General features: G+C 56.2%; 1 protein-coding gene across 9 annotated transcripts; it reads right to left on the bottom strand.

Annotated features, from left to right (window-relative positions):
* Nucleotides 1-1,070: 1,070 nt before the first annotated feature.
* Nucleotides 1,071-27,407, bottom strand: FAM118A (family with sequence similarity 118 member A). 9 transcript variants are annotated; one of them, XM_030320909.1, is made up of 9 exons: nucleotides 27,312-27,407; nucleotides 15,672-15,727; nucleotides 14,651-14,906; nucleotides 11,424-11,645; nucleotides 9,646-9,774; nucleotides 8,080-8,365; nucleotides 6,416-6,448; nucleotides 5,536-5,619; nucleotides 1,071-2,303 (listed from the first exon to the last, which is right to left on the bottom strand). In XM_030320909.1, the coding sequence occupies exons 2-9, from the start codon at nucleotides 15,716-15,718 to the stop codon at nucleotides 2,284-2,286; spliced, it is 1,077 nt and encodes a 358-aa protein (XP_030176769.1). In that variant the 5' UTR covers nucleotides 15,719-15,727; nucleotides 27,312-27,407; the 3' UTR covers nucleotides 1,071-2,283. The 9 variants fall into 9 exon arrangements, 8 of the variants coding, with proteins under 8 accessions (XP_030176769.1, XP_030176772.1, XP_030176768.1 ...); XM_030320912.1 differs by having other exon boundaries at nucleotides 14,651-14,903; XM_030320908.1 differs by lacking the exon at nucleotides 27,312-27,407 and adding an exon at nucleotides 25,967-26,049.

The raw sequence follows: 27,407 nt of genomic DNA, 5'->3' as shown, positions 1-27,407 counted from the left end.
CCCGAGCAGGCTCCTGGTGGTCAGTGCAAAGCCTGAACACCAGGCGCTCTCTCTCTCTCCCCCTGCCCCTCCCGTGCTCATGCACGCGCGCACACACACACGCACGCACGCTCGCGTGTGTGCTCTCAAACTTTACAGAAAGAATTCCGAGATGCTGGTGGTCTTCCGCTTAAGACGGGCTGGACCCAAGTGCTAATGAGGGAGCAGCCTCCCGAAGCAGTGACGCGGCCACTTTTGAACACCCACTGCTTCACGTAAACAAAGTGCCCCGTGTGCCCACCTAGACCAAAGTCACAGAAGACCTGCTTCCTGCCCTCACCCAGCCAATCAATCTCTTATCGAGTGTAGAGAGCAGAGGCCACTCTATTTGTCTCCTGTTCCTAAGAAAACACCAGCAACACCTCTGCCTCGCGGACCTCCTCCGCTTTACACAACATCAGCTTCGCGCCGAGATGTCCCCGTTGCCACGTGAGCTCAGAGTCGACCCCGGTCGCACCTTGGGCCGCTCTCACTCTCTCACCGGGACCCACGCCGTCGGTGATCCTTCACGGCACGGTTTGTCACGGCACCGGCTACCCCGTTCCTGAAAACCACAGGCCGGCGGGAAACTCGTGCTTGGGGCGCCACCACGGGCCCAGGGAGCCAGCCGGCGAGCCACCAACAAGCAAGTCATGCTCCAGGTGCCTCTAGCAGACCAATGACATTGGAACCAGCGTGCGTTTGAATTCGCTCAGTGGACAGCCGACCTGACTGCAGAGGCCGCCCGTCACGGCGACGAGGCCTCACGGCCTGGAGCGTGGCGCACAGCTGGCCCAACCTCTCCTCTTCCGCATCCCTTTCCACGCCGGTCGTTCTGGCCTGCCCCGCGTCCAACCAACTTTCAGACGCAGACATTCGCCTCTGGTTGCACTTGGGAAATGTGTCTTTAAAAACCAACAAATTATAATCTCTGCTTTTTAGAAGATTTAAACACAAGCAGTCACTTCTCAGCTGAGTGAGAAGTCAAGGCCAAAGTTCTCATTAAATCCACTACCCCCAGCTTTGTCGTAACTAAAGCCGAGCACACGTAGTCGAGGTTAAAATTTTATTTGTGACCAGAGTAACATAAAAGATTTTTCATGCTTCAAAAAGAGAAAAAAAAGTGTCTCAAGCAGGTCTCTGGCTTATCTCTCACTCGCAACATGTTCCAACCTTATGTTTCTTGTTCTTAACTTTCTCTGTACCGGGGGGAGGGTGGGGGGCCAGCGCCTTCAATGGGGAGCATCATGGAATTTGGCAAGGACAGCACATCCCAAATAGGCAGCCTCTGGGAGGAAACCAAGCAGGGTCCCAGGGTCACCGCCATGGCCACCATCGGGCGTGAGCCCTGCCCCCAGCGTGGTGCTCTCCTGCCTGCGTGAACCCCAACGCCCCTGACAAGGTCTGCCCACCTCATTCCAGGCAAACCCCAAACGGGCCCTGGGGAGACACTTCTAAGAGATAAGAACAGAAAGGCTGGACCTTCCCCCATAGAATAAAGACTCCGAAAACGTGGGATTTCTATTCTAACTAAAAGCTGCAAACTTGGTCTTGCGCTCCACTGGTCATTTCTCAGGCGCCCGTCGCAACACCGACTTATGCGGCGCCGAGCTGCGCTCGTGCAAAGGCCCTGGGGCTCCGGGGCTCCGCGGCCAGTTGGGGCCCTGCCGCTCCTTGGAGCCGAAGTCACCAAAATTAGGGAATTCCAAAGCGACCCCACTCAGCTGGCCTTTCCTCTTCAACACCGACCACTCTCACAGCAGCAGGCTCGGTGCCTCAAACAAGCACCCGCTCGTTCTTTCCTAGCGAACAACGCAACCACCGTACTTTGAATTTTTTTCTACAGTAACACGTTTCCACGTAAAAATCACAAGTGTCTTTTTTTTTTTTTTTTTTTTTTCTTCTTTGGCAACTACTGTTGCTTGGACAGTCCTCACCCTCCCCTTTTTACTAGAAAAACCACCTTGACAAAGGGGGCCCGTCGGGCAGAAGCCAGGAGTCCGGTCTCCCTCCCACCACGCCGGTCCCTGAGGTAGCCGTCCGTCGGGGCCCGTGTGAGGCTCTACCTCCCGAACGCGCGAACCACACGGTGGAACTTGCAGCCGGCCTCCGAGGCGCCCGCGCAGCTCTCCCGGGGTGTAGGATGGTTTTGGAGCGAGAGATGCCACGCGGAGTTCTCTGAACATTCCTCGTTGCTTGGGTTACGGCACTGCGGTTACACAAGGCTGGTCTTCCAAGTGGCAGGTTTTGGCGGTTTTAAAGATTTCAAGACCCTCCGGCATCGTCTATTGCGACAAAACAAAGAAAGACCCAGACGTTAAGATTCAGCTCGGAGGAGCCTCCACGACGGGACGTCGGTGTCCCACACCGTTCGGTTTTCTGCACACGCTGAAGACTTTGACACAGTGGCCACTGTCTAGAAACGGCATTGTGACCCGTACGCGCCATCGGGAACAAAGTAAATCACCGTGCTAGGTTTGCAAAGACCGACGGGAATCTCCACCCGTGGAAACGGGCGCCTTTCCCTTCTCGGAGGAACAGCGGGTCCGCGCCACCTGCCTATGGGAACGGCCACTGCACTAAGCGCGGACCCGGAGGGCTTCCTCTGAGCATCACTCACGGCCGCCTGGGGAGCAGCGGGTGCAGGCATGCGGGGCCCGTCCGCTGATCCCGTGAAGTCTGCCGGGCGGTGAGCCCGGCCACCGGGCACACGGCCTGCCACCCAGGGGAGGCCCTGGACGGGAGAAGCGCACGCACGCGGCAGTGGCAGCAGAAACACTACCAGCAGAGAATGACCAGAAGATCTGCCTTCTTAAGTATCACAGGTGACGGAGGAGCCCCAGACAGACAGGAGGAAAACGGAGGAGACAGTCCAGCGGAAACCACCACCTGTCCTGGAGGAAACAGGTCAACGCTAATTTCGTCGTTTCCCTCGCTGTCTGGTTACAAATGTCCCCACTAGCGAAATTCACAACCCAAATATTTGCCAAAAGACTTCAGAGGAACTGCTCCTGGAATGGCATCCTCTCTCTACAGGGAAGTGTGTTGAAGCTATAGAAAATCGGCCGAAGGACCCGGACGCCCGCCCCTTCGGCGTCCATCCAACCGGTATGAACGAGGCCACAGCCTCCCGTCTCCCCTTGTCACCAGCCCTACTCCGGTGATGACACTCTGCACGGAGCCCCACTTTTAAAACTACTTCATTTTGGGGCGCCTGGGTGGCTCAGTCGGTTAAGCGTCCAACCGATGTTTGCGAGTTCCAGCCCCGCGTCGGGCTCTGTACTGACAGCTCAGAGCCTGGAGCCTGCTTGGGATTCTGTGTCCCTCTTTCTTTCCACCCCACCCCTGCTCATGCTCTGTCTCTGTCTCCAAAATAAATAAAAACATTAAATAAATAAATCAAATCAAACTGCTTCCTTTCACTAAGCGTTCTCCGCATTCACCGTGAATCTTTGCACCTGTGCCAGGCCGCTTCGACAGCACAAGCTCCCCACGATGTAGAAGAGGAAGATACTCTAACGGCAGCCCCACCGAGGGGTAACTTCTAGGTGCCGAATAAATAGGTAAACTGACGAGTTACTTGCTTCATAGGCCTAGAAATTCTTAGTGGATTATTACGTTTAGGAGCACTTTGCTTCGGTTTTCTTATGTAAAGCAAAAAAAATAAACAAACTGTTATTTGAAAATCTTCAATCCCAATGTTGTCAGGAATGGAGTCAGACAACCAGGGAAGCCTCTGGTATCCCTCAAGATTTGAAAAGATCACGGTCTTGGGGGGAGGGGAGGAAAGATGCCACGAAAGAGAGTAAATCAGAACACAGAAGAGCTCCCAGAAATCAACAGTAATACTCTCAAAATAAAAACGGAACCCAGAGACTAGGACACGATTTTGAGAATCTCCCAGAAAGTTTCTGAAGAGCTGAACACAAAATGAACAGGAAGACATGAACAGGAGAAAATGCAGGACCTCGGAACGCAATCCAGGAGGCCCGGCCAGCATGAATTTGAGGACAAGGGGACACAGCAGAAAGACATAATCAGGGAAACCAGAGATTATCCCTGGGGCTGGAGACACAGGAAAAAAAATTGAGCAACGTATATAAAAAAGAGCTCCACCTAAATTCGTGAAATTTCTGAACAGGAGGAAAAAGAAGATCCTGAAAGCTTCCAGAAAGGCAGGCAACAGATCACCTACAAACCACTGAGAACTGGGTTGGCAACAGACCATCTCCAACAGGAAACACGGACCCTTGAGACGGTGGGTTTCCCAGCAGAATCCCACACCCCGGCCGTGAGTGGAGTATGAGGACACCCGAGGGCCGGGGTGTCCCCCCCTACCCAACGGGGCTGTGAGCGCCCCCTGAGGAGGTCCTGGCCAGACGGCCGGGGCAGGAAGACAGGTCTTTGCAACAGTGGCCTAGGAAGCGAGAGAGCTCCCACACGGCAAGTGTGCACAGTCCAGAGCCGGGCAGAAGGCCGAATGTCACGGGAAGGGAGGGGCCCTATGACAGACAATGATCCAATGGAAAATAACGTGGGCCGCCCGGGTGGCTCCGTCACTTAAGCGTCTGACTCTCGATTTCAGCTCAGGTCATGATCTCACGGTTTGTGAGTTCGAGGCCCACGTCGGGTTCTGTGCCGACTGTGGAGCCTGCTTGGGATTCTCTCTCTCCCCCTGTCTTTCTGTCCTTCCCCAGCTCTGGCTGTCTCTCTCTCAAAATAAATAAATAAACTTAAAAAAAGAAATACTGCAAAACATTATTTTTTGGACAAGGGCAAAGAGAAATCTAAAAATTCCTCAAAAATAAAAAGCACCGACACGCAACAAGCAAAAAAGCACATTTGCCCTCGATACTGACAACATCCCGCCGCTGACACTGGTCCCGTTAACACAGCACCGGGGGTGGCTGCTCAGCCAGAAAAAAAACGTTTGCGTCGTTTTAATAAAGTAATCGCTTTTGTTTTCCACCTTTTAAACTCTACCGCCTATAGACAGGCCGAAGGGCACAATCCGTGCTATGACCTTGGCAACCAGCAGGGGCCGGTTCGGGAGTCAGAGCCGGCACGTGGGCAACTAGAGGTGATGCGCCGACGCCTGGAGGCAGGCGTGAGGGCGCCACGTCTCCTCTCCCGGAGCCACGGACGTTGTCCGCTTAAATCAACAGTTTATGTAACTCCCTGTCGGTGACATGGGGAACAAAAGACAGATGACCTGAAGTGGTTTTCCCTGCGGACCGAGGGACAGAAGGCAGGATGGTGGTCAGCTGGGGTGCGGCGGGTGGGGGACAGGCTCCCAGCGATGCTGCTTCTCGAAGCGGGTGTGACGGCACAGAGCGCTCACTGCGAGAAGCCTGGGCTGACCTCCCGTGTGCTTCCTCAAGCGCGTGCCGCTTTCAATGGACACATGTGTCCTCACCCCTCCCGCCCACGGCAAGGGGCCTCATGACCGGACAAAACACAGGGGCCGCCAACAGCTGTGTGTGGCCAAGCGGCCGCTGCACGGAAAGCCACACGTACCTGCATCGGACCGTCGGGGCCTCTTTGAATCTTCAATCCCGTTCTCTTCCAGCTTTCTCTTCGCGCAGTCCTGACACGCATTACCTATGACGTGAAAATTTTTAATCTGTTTTAGAATCCACCCTTCAAGGGCTAATAAATCGGATTTTACTGAAACAATAGCCAAATAACCCCTGCCACGCCCCACGGGTTGCGCTTTCTTCCAAAGAAAGGGACGGATCTGAAAGTCACGTTTAAGTGGGAAAGGGTCTAACGAAGGCGTCCTTTCACAGGGAAACGAGGCAGGAATGGAAAGCGGAGGGGCCGAGCCAGGTGGGCAGGGGCACCAAGGCCGCACAGACCGGCCCCTTCTCCCCCACCAGCCCACCTCTGTGCACAGCCCGGTGCCCATTCCACCCACAGGAGGACACTGGCCGCCACCCGGCCCGGCTCTGTCTTGCAAATTCGTAACCGGCCAGAGAGGGCCTGGCAGCGAGAAGCTTCACCTTTCCAACAAGCAGCAAGCAGAAAAACTGATCTGAAAGCTCAGAACCTTGGCGATGGACATTTCTGAGGGGGCCGGGCCAGGCCTGCTACACCTTAGACGGAGTCTTGTCTGGTGGCCCTGCAACTCTCACTTGTAAGACGGGAAATTATTCTCGGCTGCCAGCACATGACCCGTGTTTGAGCTGCGCCTCCCTGCTGGGGGGACGCGTTTTTAACCCCCGCGCTGTGGCAGGGACCCTCGCGAGGGCGGGGCTGGCCATCACCTCTGGGGGGGCCGTTTCAATACAGGCTAAGTATTTACTACGAGAAACACTTGGTGATTCTGCAACAGCGGCAGTGAGCTAGCAGCACATGTAGGCAAAGAACGGGCTGGCAGAAATCAAGATCTGTTTACCCAACAGCGTGGTGCTGTCCACTCGGTCAGCATCTGGAGAAGAAAGAAGAGAGTCAGCAGAACCGAGACGTCACGTGCCCTTGGTCCTCATCCTCAGGGCAGCGGCAGGGACAGCGGCAAGGGCTGCTCGGAGAGGCAGCGCGACAAGGGGACCTGAACGCCAGCTCCGGTGTGCCGTGGGGCCCCGGGCCGGGAGCGCCCCTCCTTGCCTCCTCCCTGGGTTACCATGAGGACCGAGGGGCTCCACGTGTGGCACGTCTGGGCCAGCCTGGCACACGGGGAGGAAGGTACGGTACCCGCGGTCACTGTCACGACTGTCCTCACCAGGACACCACCCTCTCCGGTCAAGAGAGATAATTCGCGAAGGTAAGCACAAACGTCCTGAAGGACGCGGTCACAGATTCCGGGTCCAAAAGAGCTTTTGGCCCTGACAGCTCGTCGGATGCACCCGGGGTCATGGAAGGGGGTCTAGCGAGGACAGGAAGGCACTCGGGTTTCGTGAGCCCCGGTCCTCGGGGCAGCCGTGCGTGCAGAGGCGGGGGAGGCCGTGGGGAGGGGCAGGACGAGGCCGCGCGGGCCTGCCTGAGACACACCGGATCCCGCTCCGGCTCCGAAATCTCTGGGCGTTCACCGGGCAAGTGATTCGCCTCTGAGCTGGCCTCGCCATCTACCGAATCATCTGTTTCATGGCCCCGGGTCCTGTGACCGAACACGAAGGTGGAGAAGGTAAAGCTGACGGCGGGTGGGGCCCCGTGAGGGTCCGTCCCCGCTGCTCCTCGGGCTACGACACGGACCACTGCCCTCGACGTAAAGCCAACTGTCCGCTAGGACGAGCGGGGAAAGACAGAGCTGTCGGGACCATGTACACATCCGGTCAGCCGCAATCTTGGCCTTCCAGGTCACAGCGGCCACGTGCAGCCGTCCACGTGGTTGACCCAAGTCCCCTGCCCGGGGGGAGTGGGGGGAGGTTCTGGCTGCAATTAAATGGCAGCCAGTAAAGACCGCTCCACGCCCACCATCATCCGTGTTTGATGTCCCCGACCTCAAAGCCATCAACTGCCCTTCTGACAGGCTGACCCACTTAAAAGCTGCTCAGTTACCCTGGTCCTTCCTGGGCAGGTCAACAACTCCCCCCCCCCCCCCCCCAGCCGGGCCAGGAATCACCTACAAGGGTGTGCTGCACGCGGCAGAACGGGGAAAAGATGTTATTTGCGAAAAGAAAAGTCTTCGTGAAATCGTCTCGTGTCTCTGTGGTTCTAAGTCGTGAGCTGCAGCGACACGGTGAGAATAAATGAGGTCTCTGCACTTTTAGGGGTTTCGGCATCTCAACGGCTGCGGCCGGCTGGGCAGTTTGCTCTCCTGGTTAAGGGCCTCGGCGGGGACATAGCCGGCCATCGGAAACAGGAGTACACGGGGGCTCCTGCACGCACAGCGCTAAACGCTAAGGCTCCGCTCGCAGACGTTACCATCAGACCACTCGCCCCAGCCTCCGATTTGTAACGGACACACGGACCCTTTTAAAATGTGGCTGGAGGGCCGGTCAACGTAAGGGTGTGTAAAACTACATCTCCACTTCGTCTCGCGGTACGTACGTTCTATCCCCAAGAAAGGAAAATCAGAAAGAACCCCATCGCCTTACGCCCGGAAGGGGGAACGGCCCGTACCTGGGCTGCGCTGCCTGCAGATCTGAGAGGCGAGGTCCTGCACGTATCCGGGAAAATAGTCAAAACAGTCCCCGTACGACACGACCTTGATCCCGTGCAGAAGCATGTCCGCTTGATGCTTGAAGAAGTGGTCCTCGTCCTCCTTGAGCACCAGCATGTAGTGCTCCAGCTCCACCTTGTTGGGCACCGAGTAGAGGAAGAGAGCCTGGAATATCTGGTCCCGCAGGGTCTCTCCGCAGCCCACGAACAGGAAGGACTTGGTGCGGTACAGGTTCTGGAGCACCTCCTGCGGAGAAACCAGCCCAGAGACAGGGACGCTCATCCGAAAGACGGCGAGGTCACGCCCGGTCGCGCGCCTGCGCCTTTAGAATGTCGCTCGGCAACAGGCCGTCCCCACCAGCCACACCGTCCCCAGTGTGAGAGGCAAAGCCGTTCGCGTCAACGCAGTGTGGCGCGTGAGCAAACTGAGGCCCGAGCCGCGCACACACTCCCTGCTCGGCACCCGCGGGAGCCCCTTCCTCTCCAAGCCGGGGTCACGGATCCAGGTCCCAGTCGACGTCCAGCGTAGACGTGCCTTAAAGTAAGGAGAGTCTGACGCCCACCCACCACCCACCTTGTGGTGTAGTCCCTCCAGTCAAATCTCCTGGAATTAAGTACAATTTTAAATTCTCGAAACGGGAACTAAGGACGTTCCATTCGTTTCTGTCCAGAACTGTTATGTATGACGGTCTGGAATTAACGTGTCTCCGTGGCTCACAGACGGTAACAGGGGTGCTGCGGTCAGAACTGGGTTTCTGGGAGTCAGAGCAGAGAGCTGAGGAGGGGGGAGACCAAGGACAGGGACCCCAGGGAGCGGGCCAGAGGGGGCCACCAGGACTCTGCACGGTCACTCGGGCGTGCGGCAGGAAGTTGCCCCTTCAGACGCCCAACACCCCAGGGGGAGGTCCGGTGTCCACCCAGACGTCCTCACAGCATTACTGACGCAGCTGAGGGGCATCAGCCCGGCCACCCGTCTGGCCACACCTGGGCCCCGGGCCGGGATCGGCACAAGGACCACGGCGCCCGACCCCGAGCTTGCTGGTGACTCCGTGAGAATACTGTGGTTTGTAAGCGCTCTAATTAAAAGAGTTTATAGAAAGCTGAAAAGCAGCTTTCCCACACTTCGTTCTGTCCAGGATATCAAAAAAGCCTCCCAGGGAAGGAATGAAGCGTAAAACAAGGTTTTGAAAGCTAGAGAGAATGCCGAGCAGAGAAAGGAGAGGGGAGGCCTGAAAGAATGCAAAAAAGCACCACGTGAGGTCGGGACGAGAGGCCGGAGAAAACCGGCGCGGATCACGCCGAAGAGATTCACCTGCGTCCCCGAGCGGCCGGGCCGCACCGCACGAGGACCGGGCCTCCGTTCAACGCGCCAGCCCCGGGAGACAGAGCTGAGAACAGCGCCAGCTGTGTGGACAGAGGGGCAGGAATATGCCTGGAGGCCAGGAACCCGCTCGGACTGCCGGCAAGCAGCCAGCGGCCACCAAGTCCCAAGGGGCGCAAGCAGTGCCTGAGGAAGGGGGGCCGTACCATGACTTCCGGGTCTTGAGTAACATCTTTGTACCCCGACGGATCCAGGACCATCCCGCAGGGATCGGTGTACAAGCCGTGAATGTGGAGAACTCCGTATTTGATGTGCCCTCTCGCCCACTGAAGGACCTGTGGGACAGCAAGCCAGGACAGAGGGGAGAAAGCTATTATTTAAAGGAGGCAGAAGAGGAAGACATCTACGCCGGACTCACGGGTTCCAACCGTTCCTTGGAAAGAGCGAGAGAAATACTTCACTTTATAATCACACCTTTAAAGCCTAAGAGGAACCGGGCTATCGTGCCACTTGAGTCCTGTCGGACCAACAACTGCTTTACAGACGGCTTTCAGCACGTGAGATGCCAGCTACCTGCCGAGACCGGTTCCTTGAGGGGGATGAAGGGGACTTTCGCTTCTGAGTGACTCGTTCTATTTTAGTCACTGCCGTGGACGTGTCGTCTGTACGCCCAGAAAAACACACGTGTGGACCCATAACTTATCAAACAGCCCTGGACTGACTTCACCTCAAGATCTAGAACAAGGCCCTTGAAAAGCTACACATCACACACACTCCATTTTGTCTTCACGCCAGGGCCACCGTCACATCGGCGGGCAGGCCTGGCACCACCAGACACGCCGCAGGAGCCCAGCTCTGCGGGCACCGGGCAGGAGGTGGGCCGGCACTTCTGCCACAGGCCCTTTGCGCTGGATTTCCAGGGACGCGATTTACAACAGCAGCAGCCAGAGAGCCTCGCAGATGGGACCGCGTGGCTGGGGTGCGGCGAGCAGGCGCTCCGTCACGTGTCACAAAGAGCTCAGGGGAGGGCGTGACCCCACCATGAGGACCGTGCTGGCACACGCTTTCGCCACATTCCGCGGGGGAGGGCGCAAGGAGCAGCCCTCAGCGTCAAGGCGCGATCTCTACGCACTTCGGCTTCCTGGGCGGGTGAGCTGGATAACCCAGCAGCAGCGTTAGTAATGACACAACATCTTTACGCAAACACACAAAGACACAGACATTTCATAAAAGAAATACAGTCAACAAAAAGAAACCAGGATCGACCTTAGCGATAAGAGAAACAGAAACGTACACTGTTCACCGATTTCCACCTCAACGGGAGAAATGTGTTTTGTTTTGTTTTTTGGTGACATGTGTTGACAAGATGTGGGACACGCGTGCTCTCTGACGCAGCTGGTGGGGGCAGGAACTGGCTACCTTCCGGGAAGCAACCTGGTGATTCACATCATCTGTCTAAAATATTCATGCCCTCTGACCCTGCCGCTCTTCTGAGATTTTACCCTAAAGAAGTCACCAGAAAGACACACAAGTGTAAACATCCTCACAGTAGTGTTATCTGTACTTGTGCAAAGACGCTAATAATGACAGAGAAAGGATGGCAATTCTGGTTCAGTTCTCCCATCGCCCTGCCGTTTGTAAGCATGCTTTTAGAAACAGCTTCGTGATCAGGAAACATTCCAAGTACGGTACTAAGGGAAAAATATCAAGATAACAACATCACGCACAGCATCACCCGATCCAGAACGAGGGGGAGGGGCTACCCAAACCACTGGCCCTCCTTCCCACAGGGCCTGCCACGCACACGCACGCACGTGAGCGGCCCTCGCACGTGCGCGGGACAAAGGCACAGAGGAAACGCGCAGGTGAGACAAGTCGTCGCCCTCCCGGTGTCGCGATCGCTAATGTGCTGCCGTGAAAGGGAGGGCTCGGTCGGCCTGCGGAGGGGGTAAGACACCCCCGCCCCCCACCCTGCAGCCCGCACCTTAGTCTTGTCCTTCAGGTCCAGGGACTCCATGGGCTTGCTCTGCTGCTGCCCGAAAATCTCCAGCAGGTTGTCGTAGTTGGTGGTGAGGACCATCGTGCCCCTGTCCATCAGGCTGAGGACGGACTGCAACACCAGCGGGTTCTGGATGTGGTGTTCCAGGTTGTCGAAAACCTCCATCAGGCAGTCCTGGAAGAAGTTGGGCTTGGTGTCACCTGTACGCTACAGAAAGGGGGAACAGAGTTACCAAAACATCCTCTCTCAGCAACTACTGAGCACCTAGGCAGCAAACATTCTTTCTGGCTGCTGATTTCAGAAAGAAAGGAAACCCCGACCTGATAGAGTTTCCTAAAACCCTGGAGGAGGGAGACAATGTACAAAACCTAAGTGGTACGTCAGTGGTGGCCAACGTTACGGGAAAGTAAAGCAGAAAAGGGGGGACGGCGCTGCTGGGGGCAAAGGGCACTAGGAATGGGGACACTGGAGCACACACCCTCTGGGAGTGGCCCAAGCAGAGGGAAGAGCGGACGCAAAGGCACTGAGGTAGCAGCAGCAAAGGTGGGTCCGAGGGTGATCCGGGGCCCTGGCGGGTAAGGGCGGGCAGGTGAGGTGACCGGGCACCAGATCACGTGGGGCTTTGCGGACTTCAGATTCCCTGTGAGGAGCTGCAGAGGTGCTGGTTTTCTCTTTCTCGGTGCCACAGCATCTTAAAGTTAGGCGGAGGACAGTAAGGCACATGCTGCTGGGTGATTCAATGGGACGGGAAGGAGATCCGGCCTCTGGATGGAGCACCAAAGGTCACCTTCGGCCTTGACCGGAGCCACTTCCGTGCAGCGACGGGGGTAAAGCCCGGGCTCAAGAGGAGGGCAGGGGAGCCGCAAACACACACAAGCTTCCGAAGAGCCCTGCTGAGAGGGGCCGTGGGGGAGTGGGGCTGGGGGGCAGCTAGGGGGGCGTGGGGGTCAGGCGGCAGCGTGCACTCGGGAAGGCTGAGCCTCCCGGCCACCCCCACCGCACACGACACGACATGCGCCGGCCCGCCCTCAGTTCTGTCCATCAGAAGCCACCTCTGTCCCGGTGCAGGTCCCAGGTCCCAAGACCCCAGGACAGCGCTCGACTCCTTTTTCTGACATTCTCGACTCCTTCCCCGACCCCAAAAACCCTTCCCCTGTTCCCGTGGGCCCATCATCAGTAAATTCCCACACGTTCACCTACTTCTGTGAGCATCCACCTCCTGGTGCCACTGAAAACCGGCCCGGCCCTGGGAGCACAGGGGTGGACCCAGCTCCCCGTCAAGTCTCTCTGGCTGTACTTCTGGGCCAGTTCCTGCCGGTTCCTTCAGCCACTCAGCTGACCCTCGAAGCACCTCCCTCCCTCCCCTCCACCGACCGCGTCCCATCTCCGCCACCGGCCTGCTGTCACATCCCGAGCCTCACCACCACCAAGAGCCTGGCCCTTTCAGAACCTCTGGCCAGGCCTCCCCTCACGCCTGCTCACCCTGCCAGCACCTCGGCGCCCAGGGCCACCCTGAAGCCAGCAGGACCCGCCCACCACCGAATCGGGTCCCGCAGACCCGCCCCCCCCCCCACCCACCCCCGGCCACCCACCTTCTCCCAGGAGGCAGCTTACATTCCGTGATCTATCACCGCAACTACTCCCCTGACCAAGCTTTCAACCTCGCTGCCCCTCCTGTCCTTTGCCAGGATTTCCTGGCAATTTGGAAAAACTCGCCACTTACCCCATACCTGTTCTCAACCTGCTGACCGTGGCTGGGGAAACACAACCGTTCCGGCTGGCCTCACCTTAACTCCTGTCTTACGAAGTTTAAAAAAGCGCACAGAAGTAAAGAGAAGAGTAGATGAAGGCTCCATCTGTGCGGGAGCTCCAAGTGTCTGCCTCGTGGCCTCTCAACAAATGAAACACCTCTCACCACACGCGGCCCCGCACCACCCGCCCCACGACACTACTCTGTCCACTGACTCGTCCCCGTCCATCTCAGCAACCCCGTCTGCAAAGGCCCAGACGGCAACTGCTTCAGGCTCTGTGGGCCTCAGTCTCTGCGACAACTACCCGACCCTGCGCCTGAGCCTGAGAGCAGCCGTGGACAATACGCAAATGATCGGCGTGGCTGGGCACCGGCAACTTCATTTACAAAACAGGCAGCGGGCCAGGCCTGGCCCCACGTCCCAGCTGCCCCGAGCCAACAGAACACGTCCCCCGGGACAGCTGCCCAGCCAAAACACTTCCCAGACGCTGGAGACCCAGGCCGGCGCGAGGTAGATGCGGCGCAGGAAGATGCGGCTCCCACGTCAGGCAGGGGTGAGGCGGGAGCCCACCCCGCTCCCCTCCTGCCCTGCCGGACAGGCACATGTTGGCAGAGGAACAAAACAAGGCCCGGGGGCCCCGGCCCTGGCAAACCAGCATGCTGTCCCGGGGCTGCCTGCCCGGACTTCCACGTGGGGGACACAAATGTGACCACATTAAGTCAGTAGTTGGGGGCACAGCGGCCTAAACTCTCCCGGTCTCCCTGATGACCCTGCAGACACCCTCTCATGCTTTCTGTGCAGCGTCTCCAACACCCTCCCCCCCTCCCCCCCCACCCCACCAACGCTCAGATGATGGCTGTGCTCTAATAAACCCAGAAGTAACCAGAAGAAACCCGCCCCTGGACTCTTCCACATCGTGTAGCTTCCCAGCGTCCCTGCCTGTCCACGGCGGCTGCCTCACGGCGGACCCCCACCCCTGCGCCGGCACCCCCGACTCGAGGGGACCGCTCTTCCTCTCCACCAGATCACGTCCCCCTGCGGACAAAGACGCTCTAGCTTCCCCCATCTTAAAATGTTTTCGGGAACCACCTGTCCTCCGAAGCTCCGCGGCTGGCCTGCTTAAACCAAAACCACACCTCCAGGATACCCGTCTGCTAAATGGGCGTGAAACCAAGGTTCGTCCCCAGTGTGGCATGACACCCCAGTCACCACGTCTCGTATCCTGGCTCCACTCAGCACGGGCTCTTTCAGGAGCCCCGCGGTGCCCCCGCATCACCGCTGTCGGAAGGGACGGTTCAGGTTCCAAAGGACACGAACACAGTGGCTCGTCAGCCCGGCCCGGCCGAGAACAGAACGCGACGCGGGCTCGTGCAAGCATTCGAATCAGCTCCGCCCTCTGCAGCCCCGTCCGGAAGCAAGCGACCCACGGAGACCCGAAGCGGCCCTCTGAAACAGACTTACAGGCGACATCTTCCGGATCAGGTCGTGGGCGACGACCAGCAGGTCCCGGTCCTTCATCACCTTCCTGCGGAACTCCGCGACGTCCCCGGGGTGAAGCACCTCGAGCTGCTCGGCGGCCTCGATGACGGCCTCGATGCAGCTCCGCCACGAGCAGAGGGCGCGGATTCCCGGGGCCACCGCGGCGCTGACGCCCGTCCCGATGACCAGGAGCAGCTCCTGGGGCTGCTTCCGGATGAGGCTTTTTAAAAACTTTCTGCTTAAAAACAAGGGAAAGAGAGCGCGAAAGTCACCCTGGAAGGACCACAGTCCGAGGGAACATGACATCCAGGAACACCTGCGGGGCTCAGGTCAAACACGGTCACCCCCCTACTTGCCACTGCTGGAAGAGAGGCCCCGCCCATCATGCTGTGCTGTGGGTTTATCTCACGCGCTCTGCCCTCCGTCCACAAAGGAGCTGGGGCCGGCTGTGCCTTGGTCGTCACGAGTCCCCCTGGAGGGCAGCGCGTATTTAAGTCATCTACACACGGGGACAACACGCCGACAATTTTAACTCTTTTGACGCTGCTGGGAGCTCGGAAAGACCAACCGCGATGACAGAATGATCCTGCTGGCGGCGACAGGTAAGAGAGTCCCCGGTCCAAACCGGGTTTCTGCCGCTTATCCATCGCGACCCACCCCAGGCTGACACCTCCTTAACCCGACACCACTTAACACCCGTAACCCGCGGTCCGCTGAGCCAGAGAAGCATGGCACTCCCAGTCTCCTCCCAGCCTCCGACGGGACTCTGGGTTCCCTTGTTGCTTGGTCTGGAGACCAGGTTACAGTCACTTCCTCGGGCAAAGAGAGAACTGCCTTCTGGAACAGTTCTTATGTTGAAGCAAAGGGCGGCTACACAGCCCGAGCATCCCTCCTGACACAACGTTCTCCTTCCGCTTTCCCTGTGCGGGGGGCTAAACACCAGCTCAGGAGACCCGTGACAGGTGCTCTACACCTGCATGAAGGTGTAGCCGCCCTTATTTACCTGGATTTTTGTTCACTTCTGTTTGTGGTCTTTTCCCCTGGATCCATCTGTAAATCCTAGGGAGAAAAATAAGTCAGCCGGGCCTTCTATTTCCCAGATCAAAGTTCTCCCATTAAGACTCTGGAAGAGTGAAAGCTAGAATTCAAATCAAAGGTCCTGGATCTTTGTTAAATCACAATACCTAAAAAATGCCATATACAAAAAACATACATCCAGAACGCTTCCCAAGCCACCGTTCCCACGCCTGTGTGACCAACCAGGCCAGGCGGAGGCTCAGATTCAGACTCTCCGAAGCTCTACTCTGGGCAGAAAGGGAAGGGAAAGTAACGTGTGCCCAGCGCAGACGGCACGGCGGGTCCGTGAGGGGACTCTACTCCAGAGGGCTTCCCGTGGGCACGCGCGCAAACGACTGGTCACGGGAGTAAGGATGGCAAGTTGCCCACCAGAGCAAAGCCAGGGGGACAACATCTCCAGGGCGCGGAGCCCTCCTGCAGCCAGGCTGAAATCTAGTCCAAAGATACAAACTAAGTAAAAGGTCAATTCTTAGCTTCCGTAAAACAAGCATCTTAAGCCAGCTAGGTCTCTACAGCCAAACTATCTCCATAGTCTACGAAGTTTACAGAATCACTTTCCCCCAATTCCAGAACTAATACTTCTGTAAATAAGGAAATATACAGAAAAATCAAGTTTATAAAGCCCATTCCTCCGCTACCTATGGGCAAGAACTATTAGGAACATCTGTACATTTCCCTCAAGGTGGTTTACATTTTTCCCATCATTTGAGTCCAAAGGTCATACCCTACTTTTTTTCCATGCGTTATAATAAAAGCATTTTCCTTTCCTTATTAAAAAGATTCAGAACTAGGGGCGCCTGGGTGGCTCAGTCGGTTAAGCGTCTGACTTCGGCTCAGGTCACGATCTCGCGGTTTGTTGAGTTCAAGCCCCGTGTCGGGCTCTGTGCTGACAGCTCAGAGCCTGGAGCCTGCTTCGGATTCTGTGTCTCCCTCTCCCTATGCCTCTCCCCTGCTCACACTCTGTCTCTATCTCTCAAAAATAAATAAACGTTAAAAAAAATTTTTTTTTAAATTCAGAACTAGAAGTGTAATAGCTACATACACAAAATTCTACCTTATTAACATGCCATCATTTATTTTCTCTAAAATCCCAAGGCAGGACATTACTATAGCACTTGGACAACCATCTTTGTGCACCAAGATTTTTATCTATTTTGGAATTATTTATTTAGGAGAGATTCCTGAGAAGTACAATTGCTGAGTTAAAGAATATAAACACCGTAAAACATCTCAGCATGCACTGACAAACTACCTTTCAGAAAAGTGGTCAGCAAATATGGAAAAGCCTGGTTTGTCATATCCTAACCTGCACTGACTGGAAACCACCTTTTTACATGTGTAGTCTTTTTTTCTTTTTTTTTTTTTTTTTTTAATTTTTTTTTTTTTTCAACGTTTATTTATTTTTGGGACAGAGAGAGACAGAGCGTGAACGGGGGAGGGGCAGAGAGAGAGGGAGACACAGAATCGGAAACAGGCTCCAGGCTCCGAGCCATCAGCCCAGAGCCTGACGCGGGGCTCGAACTCACGGACAGCGAGATCGTGACCTGGCTGAAGTCGGACGCTTAACCGACTGCGCCACCCAGGCGCCCCGTCTTTTTTTCTTTTAATCTCAATTAGAATCAGGTCACCAAAAATAATTTCCCAGGGTAAGTAAACAAGGCTTAATAAATAGGTCTATAAGCATTAGATTGTAGAGCTAAATGGCATCCTAAGAATATGCCCTGACAACGTAGATACACCCGTGTGCAGGCGTGGATGCATCTCTCAGCCCCGCCCCGCCCCAGGGAAGGGGTTCAATGCTTCCATCGACCTCCGGATGGTGTCTGTGACCTTCGCTCGAATGTTAAGAAAGCACAGCCCACAGGCAAGAGGAATCCTGCACAGAGGCCTGAGATCTACCCAAAGGGGAAGGCTGGCAAAGTTCGGGCTGGCTCTCGTCCCCTCCCTTCATCCTCTCCACTGGAAAGTTCCGATCAGAGCCATCAAGTCAAATCTTTTTTTTTTTTTTTTTTTTTTAACCTACTAGATATTTTCTAAGGAAGGTAACAAATGTTGGGGCTTTCCACCATATTAAGTAACCCTGGACCCCAGCCCTGAGATATCAATAACTATGCACCAATCGTCAGTTTTAACAACTATAAAACGTGAATTCTTGCCAACCAAGTTTTGAAAGTTCGAGGCTGTCTCCCGTGAAACGTGCTTGGATGTTCGAACTGTGGAGTCAAACAGCACGGGCTCCGACCTGCCAGTGAGGTAGCTCTTCAACCTCCTGCTTCAGGAAGGAACTTGAGGCTCGGTCCTACTCAATCATATTTGAAAAGTTAACGTGAGGGGCGCCTGGGTGGCTCAGTCGGTTAAGCATCCGACTTAGGCTCAGGTCATGATCTCACAGTCGGTGGGTTCGAGCCCCGCGTCGGGCTCTGTGCTGACAGCTCAGAGCCTGGAGCCTGCTTCGGATTCTGTGTCTCCCTCTCTCTCTGCCCCTCCCCCGTTCATGTTCTGTCTCTCTCGGTCTCAAATAAACGTTAAAAAAATTAAAAAAAAAAAAAAAGAAAAGAAAAGTTAACGTGAGATGCTTATCGGTTGACCAATCCAGCTGCCTCCCACCCTCCCCCCCAAAATAACACACATCGCTTTGAAATAGTTACTCCTGGGGAGGAGCCTTTCACCTCGGCCTTCTCTACGCAACATTTTAGAATATCTCTTAAACAGTCAATGGTCAACCAAAGACTTCAGAAATGCCTCAAACTGTTTCCATGGTAAAAACCTTCCTTCCACCTGTCTGCCGTTCTCCCGACTTCTGTTCAACTGCTTGTGATTCGCCACACAGGCAGGACCTTAGTTACAAACTGGAAATCTAAATATTGCATTGACACACCTGTCAAAAAGTATGAACGACTTAAACTTTGGCAGGCTCGATGGAACTCCGAAATTATGTGATTTCAAAGTTTGCCAAAGGAACTCATCCGGCAAGTACTGAACGCTTACATAACAGATGAGAGCCTGCCCTGCCGTGCGGTTTGTTGCTGGATTAAGCGCTCAAACCTCTCTCTGCCTGAGTTCGATGAAGGTCAGAAGCCAGCTCCTTAGACGGCACTTCAGACCGAGTCACGGGCTCCAACTGCAATGGCCAGATGTGCCTCGAGACAGAGACACTGCTGTGCACCTTTAAGAATCCAAGGAGCCAGCAGGGGAAGCACTCAATTATATTAAAACTCAACCCAAGAACCGTGAAGATGAACCGCACAGCTGCCCATATTTAGACATCTACGGTTCGTTTGAACACTGCACGCTACAGACACTACCTCATTTCCTGTCCTTTCAGCAGAATCATCAGCAGAGCCAAATCTCACCATAACCCAGAAAGTACCCCCAAAGCGCTCCTTCTTAATCCAAGGGCCGAGTAGGAGATTTCCAAGGCCATTAGCGCCAGAGCCTAGAAGTTTCAGCAGGACGCAGGGCAGGCCGCTGGCAGTCTGTTCCCATCCCCGACACCATTCTGCTAAGCCAATCAGATTCTAGACAACAGTAACAAAAGCCTTCAGAGACCTTTTAGAAGCTGCATCTTTTGGTTTCCTTGGTGACCATGTCGTCACCAGTGTGCAGGCCCAGAGCAACCCGTTTTTTTTTTTTTTTCTTCAAGGACCTATCAGCATTTTCTGAAAGTGGAATCAGGCCCCAACACAGATCTGTATAAGCAGTTCTCGTCCTTTTTCTCTAAAACCACGAATAAAAGTCTTAACAGGATGTTTTCTGCTTAAAATTTGAGATCATGAGGGGCGCCTGGGTGGCTCAGTCGGTTAAGTGTCCGACTTCGGCTCAGGTCATGATCTCACGGTCCGTGGGTTCGAGCCCCGCGTCGGGCTCTGTGCTGACAGCTCAGAGCCTGGAGCCTGCTTCGGATTCTGTGTCTCCCTCTCTCTCTCTGCCCCTCCCCTGCTCATGCTCTGTCTCTCTCTGTCTCAAAAATGAATAAAAACATTAAAAAAAATTTTTTTTAATTTGAGATCATGCATAGTTTATGAACTAGCTTTAGAGTAACCAGAGACTGTCCTGTTCTTTGAACCCCAGCATCCAGCATGAAATAAATGGTCATCAAACGGAGTCCAACGCAAAAAAGAATAAACTACGACCATGGTCTTTGTGATTACGGCTAGCGAAACAAGGCCCCCTCCCAACTCCCTAACCCCACTGTGCCAGACTGTTAAGGACCTTCCCCTACCATCCTGCTTCCTGATAACCACGCCCTTGGACGGTCCCCTCACTCACTAACTCTGGACCTCATCATCATGTGACTTCTTTGACCAATGGGATACAGGCAGCGAGCAAAAGTTTGAGGGGCACTTTGACACTGGAACCAGCCCTCTTGGAACTCGGGCCTTGTCAAGTGCAGTCCAGCCTTCTGGGAGGGTGAACAGCCACCAGGGGAGAGCTGAGGTACACCACGTGACAACCCAGCACCACCCCCGACCCAACACAGAAGAGGCTACCCGGGGCCACTCAGTGCCAGCCAAGCAGCCCGATCAGCACAAGGGCAGGGGTGACGCCCGGGAGGCCAGCCAACGACCTGCCGGAGCAGGCCCAGACGCTGAGCTGCAGAACCGACCCTAGTTTGGAGCGCCCATCACCACCACTGTTTTCCACCACCACGAAGAGCACAGAGACGGGAAAGGAAGGAGACCAAAGCGTCAAGAGCACGGATCAATGAATGCTTGGATCTGGAGTGCTGAGGCGGAGGGAGAAAACGTTTGTCAAGAATGGTCTTTATTGCGTTAGCACAACAAAAACCTTAAACTGAAACTAATTACCTTCTATTACAAATTACAGCACGAACCACGAATTAGTCTGTGGGATCAACAAACGTCCTTAGACAAACCCCTTCGTTTCTTTCTGTAAGTGAATTATACAGGTTTTGAGCGACCCAGGGGAGTGGGGAGAGCTCTCAAGTCGTACAGCCCTTGATCACAGGCAAGAGACACGTACTCAAAACATATTCCCTTCACACAGCAGGGGAGGAGGTACCGCAAACGTCCGCCAAAGTTTGCACGTGTTGGCTTTCACCTCACCTCTAGTCCATCCAGAGAGCGACGGAATGAGATGCTCCCAGAAGGTGTGCCCAAGGGTGACACCAGCCATCGTGACTACACGACTGGATTCCCACAAAGGCCCGGCAACAGGGCGGCCCTCTGTACAACATTCTATCAACGGTACAGCCACCACTGTTACGGAAGTAAGCCACACGGAGAGATGTGTAAATGTGCCGCTCGCAGGAGACAGACTCGGACGGAGCTCACCCTTGAACAGGTGGGGCACCAGCACCCCACGTGGTTGAAAATGTGCATAGAACTTTTGACTCCCCCAAAACTTAACTACCAACAGCAAGAGCCACAAGAGAGCACTTTTTACCGAGACACAAAATGCACAGAGAGATGAAATGCTCACGGGGAGATCGGTGCCCGTGGCATTTTAAGCAGATACTGGCAGGACTTGAACTCACCACAACAGCGACCAGAGGTGGCTACAAAATACTGACAGTACAGTAGGACTACAGGTAATTTTATGCAGTTTTAATAGTGCATTTCTACGTCTGTCGACATTTCTCTCCACGGAGAATGAAGTCACACACAGTCTGCCAGTTTTGATGAATTTTAACTCTTTAATGGATCTGTGTGTGCTTTATGGTGGTTAACTGATCAAATAAACTGGTATCTACAAATACTTTATGCGTTCAGACATACCTACCTTGTTCTGAGTTCTTGTGACAGTTCTAGGCTATGTGGCTTGTCTGTGTTCTTTCAACTCACAGACTCACAACTCGAAAAAAAAATGTTCCCATATACTTACTGAAAACAAGCTGCAGGTAAATGGACCCACAGGGTTCAAACGCGTGTGGTTCAGGGGTCAACTGTACAAGGATAAGTGCTATCCGTGGGACCAGCGTGGGTTCCTAAAGACCGGGATGTCCTACAAGGAGGCCAAGACCCACCTGTTGTACTCTGGCTGCACCAAGGCGGGTCTCAAAGCCCGGGAGCCCCGAAGCCAGCACTTCCCACTTAGCGGCGTCCCACGGCAGTTCCCACAGCTCCCGGCACGGACACCCGTGGCTACCGCTGTCCTCTCCTACTCCGACGGGACTCCCACAAACCGCCTTCTTCGGGGCAGCCTGGCTTCCCACGCAGACTTGGGGGCGGGGGGCCCAGAAGCACAATTCACGGGGTAAGAAGAGCCCAAGCTTTCAAGTACTGCCGACAGCCACGCTTCTAACCACAAATGAGTCACCTGGGGGTGAGAAACAAACTGCCAGAGAGTCGGATGAGCCGACGAGGTCACCTGATCCGGAAACAAGGTGCAAACGGGTAACGACCGAGCTTCCGGAACCGCAGAGAGAGGCCCGGACCCGAAACTACAACTCCCAACAGAAGGCAGCGCTGGAGGCACCACGGAGAAAACACAAGACCTGGAGTCGAGAAAACACCGCCGCGTCCCAGCCGGGAGAGCTCTCTGCACCTCAGTTTCCAAGTCTGTCACCTGGGAATCCACCAGCCACACCAGCGGTTGGATTGTTGTGAAAACTCCAGGTGAGTCAAACATCCGAAAAGGTTCTCACTCAACGGGAAAGGGGGCGCCGCTACCGGCCGGCTCACCTCCCCCAGCCTCGGGCAGCTTATTTCCGCGATACCACTGTGCCAGGGCGGGAGCACAACCACACCCTAATTTGCCCACAGTGCAGCCTAAACTTCGTCCCAGCCAGCCCTAATAGGGGATCTCCAGGACGAACTGTTTTTCTTCACTTTACGGAACACATGACACTTAATTTGAACCTTAATTTGAACACATGACACTTAAGCCATCACTTTCTAAAGTTCAGTCAAAATCAATTACGACAGGGAAAAAAAAAATGCTTATTTTTACCAGTTATAAATGAACCACACCTCCGGAGTTGCTTGGGCATAAACTGGGCAGAAATTCCCAAACCAAGGAAACAACAAAACCCCCCACCAATAAAAAACATAAAAGTCACAGTTTAGTCCAAAAACCACATTTGTTACTGACATTTTTTGTTCCCGTGTGAGATTCAGGGGAAAGTACCAAGCACTTTGCATGCATTTTCTCAATCCTCCCAATAACCCCTTGAAGTAGCTATTTTTCTTACATCTCATCCGGCCAAGGCTGACATTAAACCCTTCTAAGAGGCCAGTCACCATGATGTTTTCTCCTAACACGAGTGTGGTCCAGAACAGCATATATACCTGACATTTTGCCGGGCACCCCGCCAACTAATCACGTGTTGGCTGTTTGAGTTTGTCCATCATCAGATGAGACACGTCGAATTAACTCAAACAGATGTGCTACTTCATGATAAGCCAATAATGGTGAAGACACACCAGTACCAAGGCCAAGGGCAGGCCGAACCCCCAGCATGTCTCCAACCCAACAAAAAGAAGAGATGTTCTAGAAAGTCCACCTCTAATGAATTGCAACATTACGGAGGGATCCGAAAGGTACGGGATGCCAGATGCCCTCGTCTTAGAGAAGCGGAAATGGAGACTCAGAGGGAGTGACCTGGTGGAGGCCCCCCAAGGAGTCAGGGGCCCGCTCTACACTCACCGCTGGCTCATGGCCCATAACTCTGCACTACCCTGGGCACCGCCTGCTTCACCGTGACCCCAAGCCCCCATCTAAGGCACTCACTGCATCCGACATACCTCTTCTTACCGCCAAATCTCCACAAATAACAAGCCACGGTGTTTCACTGACCGCCAGTTTCACTTGCTTCCGTGACTCATTTTCCAGAAATGCTAAGAGAAGAGGCCACTATGAGGAAGATCTAAGAGGCAGCAGAGGCAGCGGCAGGCAAAACGAGCAGTTCACAACAGTTTTGTTTGGTCTACGCCGCCGACCTCCGCAGGGACGGGCGAGGAGGGCGGACTGGGGATCCAACACCGCCTCCCAGGACTTCCCTCTCCGGGCCAGGGGATGCTCCAGGCTCCTGGCAGGGAGGAAGCAGGGTGTAGCAGGGAGAGCCCGGCCTTCCCAGTTAAGCAACCAGGTGCTGGTGGTCCCTCTTAACGCTAAGTTACTCGCTCTGAGTCTCTATCTCCGCCCTCTGTAAGAAGAGGAATAATATCTCCCGTCTGCTAGCGTTGCTGGAAACATTAAAAGCGGTAACACTTAAAAGAACACAGCCTAGGGCCGCTCAGGGTGGCTCAGCCGGTTAAGCGTCTGACTGCGGCTCAGGTCCCGATCTCACAGTTTTGTGGGATGGAGCCCCTCTCGGGCTCTGTGCTGACAGCATGGGGCCTGCTTGGGACGCGCTCTCTCTCTCCCTCCGCCCCTCCTCCACTCACACGCTGTCTCTTTCAAAATAAATAAATAAAGTTAAAGTTAAAAAAGGACAAAACCTCTCCTCCAGGAACTAGTAAGTTCCAAAGTCAGTTCCCGGGCAGAAAATTGTAGGTTCAGACAGGAAAGAGCTGAAAGGCAGTCCTGGGGCTCTGGACTTGAGGAAGCAAGCCACGGTCCCCATTGTCACCACCCCGGCCCAGGACCCCTCTCTCACGAGCTCCCATGACCCGGCTTCCTCCAGACAACACCCACTCCCACCCCCCCTGCAGCCAGTGGCTGTTCATAAACACAGAAACCATCTCACTTCCCTCCTTAAACCCCTCAGCGGGCCTGGACTCTGACTCCGGACTCTCACCCTGACCCCCCCGCCCGCCCCTTTCTTTGCCTCAAACCCCGCCCTCGGCCAGACTTGCCGGGTTCCCCCCTTCTGGTCTCCCCAGAATTCCCCTCCCTCCTCTCTACCCACCAAGTAAGTCCTCCCTTCCTTCAGCCCTGCGCTGCATCACCACTTGCCTGGGGTGACGGCAGAGGCAGTAAATCAGCACAGGGCCAAGGGCATGAGCCTCAGGGAACGAAGTCAGATTCCAACACCACCCTGAGAACATCTTCATTAAGGGAGGCAACGCGTCTCCAGCCACCCCAGGATGGATCTCGGCTCCAGCCACACTTCTCATTTCCAAGATCGGCTGTGCCTCGTGGCAACACCTCTGTGCCTTTTCACACACTGTCCCCTTCCCTGGAACTGCTCTGGCAAGCTTCTCCGCAACCCCGACCTTCAAGAATCCGCTCACCTGTTACCCACCAGCCTTCCTCCCCTTCAACGAGCCCTCCGGAACGCCACTTCCTGAGAATCCGGCTCCCACCCCAGCCGGGCTCAATGCCACTACACTGGAAAAACTACCCACTTGCTCAGCCTCCTAACCCCCACCCCCACCCCTCCAGCGTGGGGCCCCGAGAGCAAGGACTCTGTCATCTCCAGCTCCAGTGTCAATTCCTCCTAATGATCGGGCCTTCAAGAGAAAAAAGACGCGTCCCACCAGTGAAAAGATTAAGCCAAGGAGACAACCTCAAAGGCTGACTTGCCCTAACTCCCTCACCGACGCAGCTCTCCCTCCCTCCACCACATCAGCGCTGTTCTCTAGACTCTTCTGTGAGGCCATATGAGTCTCATCAAAGAGCATTAAAAGTTAAACACTGTCCCTGCCCTGGCCTCAATGCAACAGCAAACACAAATGATCCTGCGGGGGCTGAGGTCGCACCCCCTGCTCTGTTACAGAGGCTCATCGGCTGACCTGTTACAGGTCCCCACTTCTTGGGTACTCGTGAATTCACAAACCCCAGGCGAAGACGCACGGGTGCCCCTCGGGGTCCACGGACCTCAGGTTTGAGAAACCCAGCCTGGAGACCAGCCAAAGGGGGAGTGGACACTCGGGGCAGGTGGTAAGAGAGAGGGGCAGGGGAGCAGCCCCGGGGTGGGGAGAGAGGGCACCGAGGGCCTGCGCGGCCCAGGGGGCTTCTCAGGAGCCCCGCGCACCGGGACGGTAACCTGGGGCGGGCTCAGGGGGTCCTCAGGCGATGTGGGGGGCGGTTTCCGGAACCGAGAGTCCTCGGGGTGTCTGGAAGTCTAGGGGAAACCCTGAAGGGTCTCGGGTTGCGGGGTCCTCCAAGTGGCGGGGGCCAGAGGTGGCCCAGGGACTGCGACAGGGTCTCGGGGACCAGGGGTCCGGAGGGGCGCGGGCTGGCCCCCAGGGTGTCTCGGGAGGCTGGGGTCCCCAGGGGAAGGCTGGGAGGGGTCTCGGGGACCGAGGTCGGTCGGAGTTCCCGAAGGGGTTCTCGGCCCGGACCCCCCGGGGCCTGCCCGCCCGGTCCCCTCACCTGCCGGGCCGCCGCGCCGCTGGCCGGAGCTCGCGCTCCCGCCGCCGCCTCCCGCTCAGCGGTCGCCCTCGTCTCCGGCTCTGGCGGCGGCCGCGCGCTCCCCGCGCTGGGCGGGGCCGGAGGAGGGCGGCCCGCGGCCCGAGGGCTGCGCGCGCAGCCGGGGCGGGAGCCGGCGCCCGAGCCGGAGCCCGAGCGGACGCCGCGCGGCTCCCGGGGGCCGGCCGCGGCTCGGCCGCCAAGCCTTCCCCCGCACGCCCGCCGTAGCCGCGCGGAGGTTCCGCCCCGAAACCGCCGGCCCCGCCCCCGGAGCCACGCCCCCCGCCTCGAGCTCTCCCGCGCAGGCGCAGAGGAGGGCGCGCACGGAGCTCGCGCCCGCGACCCGGCGTCCGCGCCGCCGCCCTGCCGGGGCTGGCTGCGCGTCCTCGCTTCCCGCATCTGCAAAATGGGCGCAGGCGCACTTTGCCGGGACGCGGCGAGCGTCTCTGTGAGCCCGGAAGCGCCGCTCGGCAGCCGCGCCCCGAAGCGCGTTCGCGCGCGGCTTGGGCGCTCCCGACCCCCGACGCGCGCGCTGCGGGTCCCAGATGCGCCTCCTGGCCGCAGCCCCCTGCCCACCAGAAGCAGTCGGCCCCCGGCCCCAGCCCCGCGCTCTGCTCTTGCAGAGCCCTCCTCCGTCTCTGAAACGGCGCACGCCTGTTGTTTGCTGCCTCCCTGCCCGAGAGAACCGGGACCCTGCCTGCAGGACCCCCTGGGTCCCCAGAAGCTAGCACGGAGCCGGGCGGTCGGTGCCAGGCGTTTGTGAATGCGCGAGTGCACCCCCACCCCCGCGCTCTCCCCTCATCAAGAAGTGCCCTTCCCCAGGGTCTGACAGTAGGGTTCGGGTCCCCTTCGTGCCCCAGGGTCTGCGTCCGTAAAACGGGGTGCCTGAGCGAACTCATGATCACGCGTGGTTGCACTTGGCACGGGAACACGCAGCTGGACTCGTCGCCTGGTCATCCTGTTATTCAAGTGGCTCCCTCCCCCCTTTCTCTGCCCCTGGAAATCTCCTTCCGCGAACAAGACCCAACTGGACCAAAAACCACTTCCTCTGCGCAGCCTGTCCAGCTCCGCTCTGCCTGCCCTGCCCAAGCCAGCCAGAGCTGATGATTCTTCCTTCCCTCCTTGGCATCTTTGTCCCTGCCTGGCGTTAATTGCTTGTTAACATCCCCCCAGCCCACCCGGCGAAGCTCATGCGTTTCAGCAGCCTGTGAACTTTGGGGGGGGGGGGGTGCCCAGAGCGCTGTGGGGAACCGTGGCTTCGTAATAAACAAGGCAGAGGTGGGCTTCCTGGGTGGTGCCAGGCACTCACCTGAGCCTGCTGTAGGCGTGCCTTCGTTCAGTCCTCAGAGCAACCCCTAAGAGGAAAGTGTGCGAGAGGCTCGTCTTCTCTCAAGTTGTGGAAAAT

Source organism: Lynx canadensis, chromosome B4 (assembly GCF_007474595.2).
Source record: "Lynx canadensis isolate LIC74 chromosome B4, mLynCan4.pri.v2, whole genome shotgun sequence".
NCBI lineage: Eukaryota > Metazoa > Chordata > Mammalia > Carnivora > Felidae > Lynx > Lynx canadensis.
This window is presented reverse-complemented; position numbering and strand designations above follow the sequence as displayed.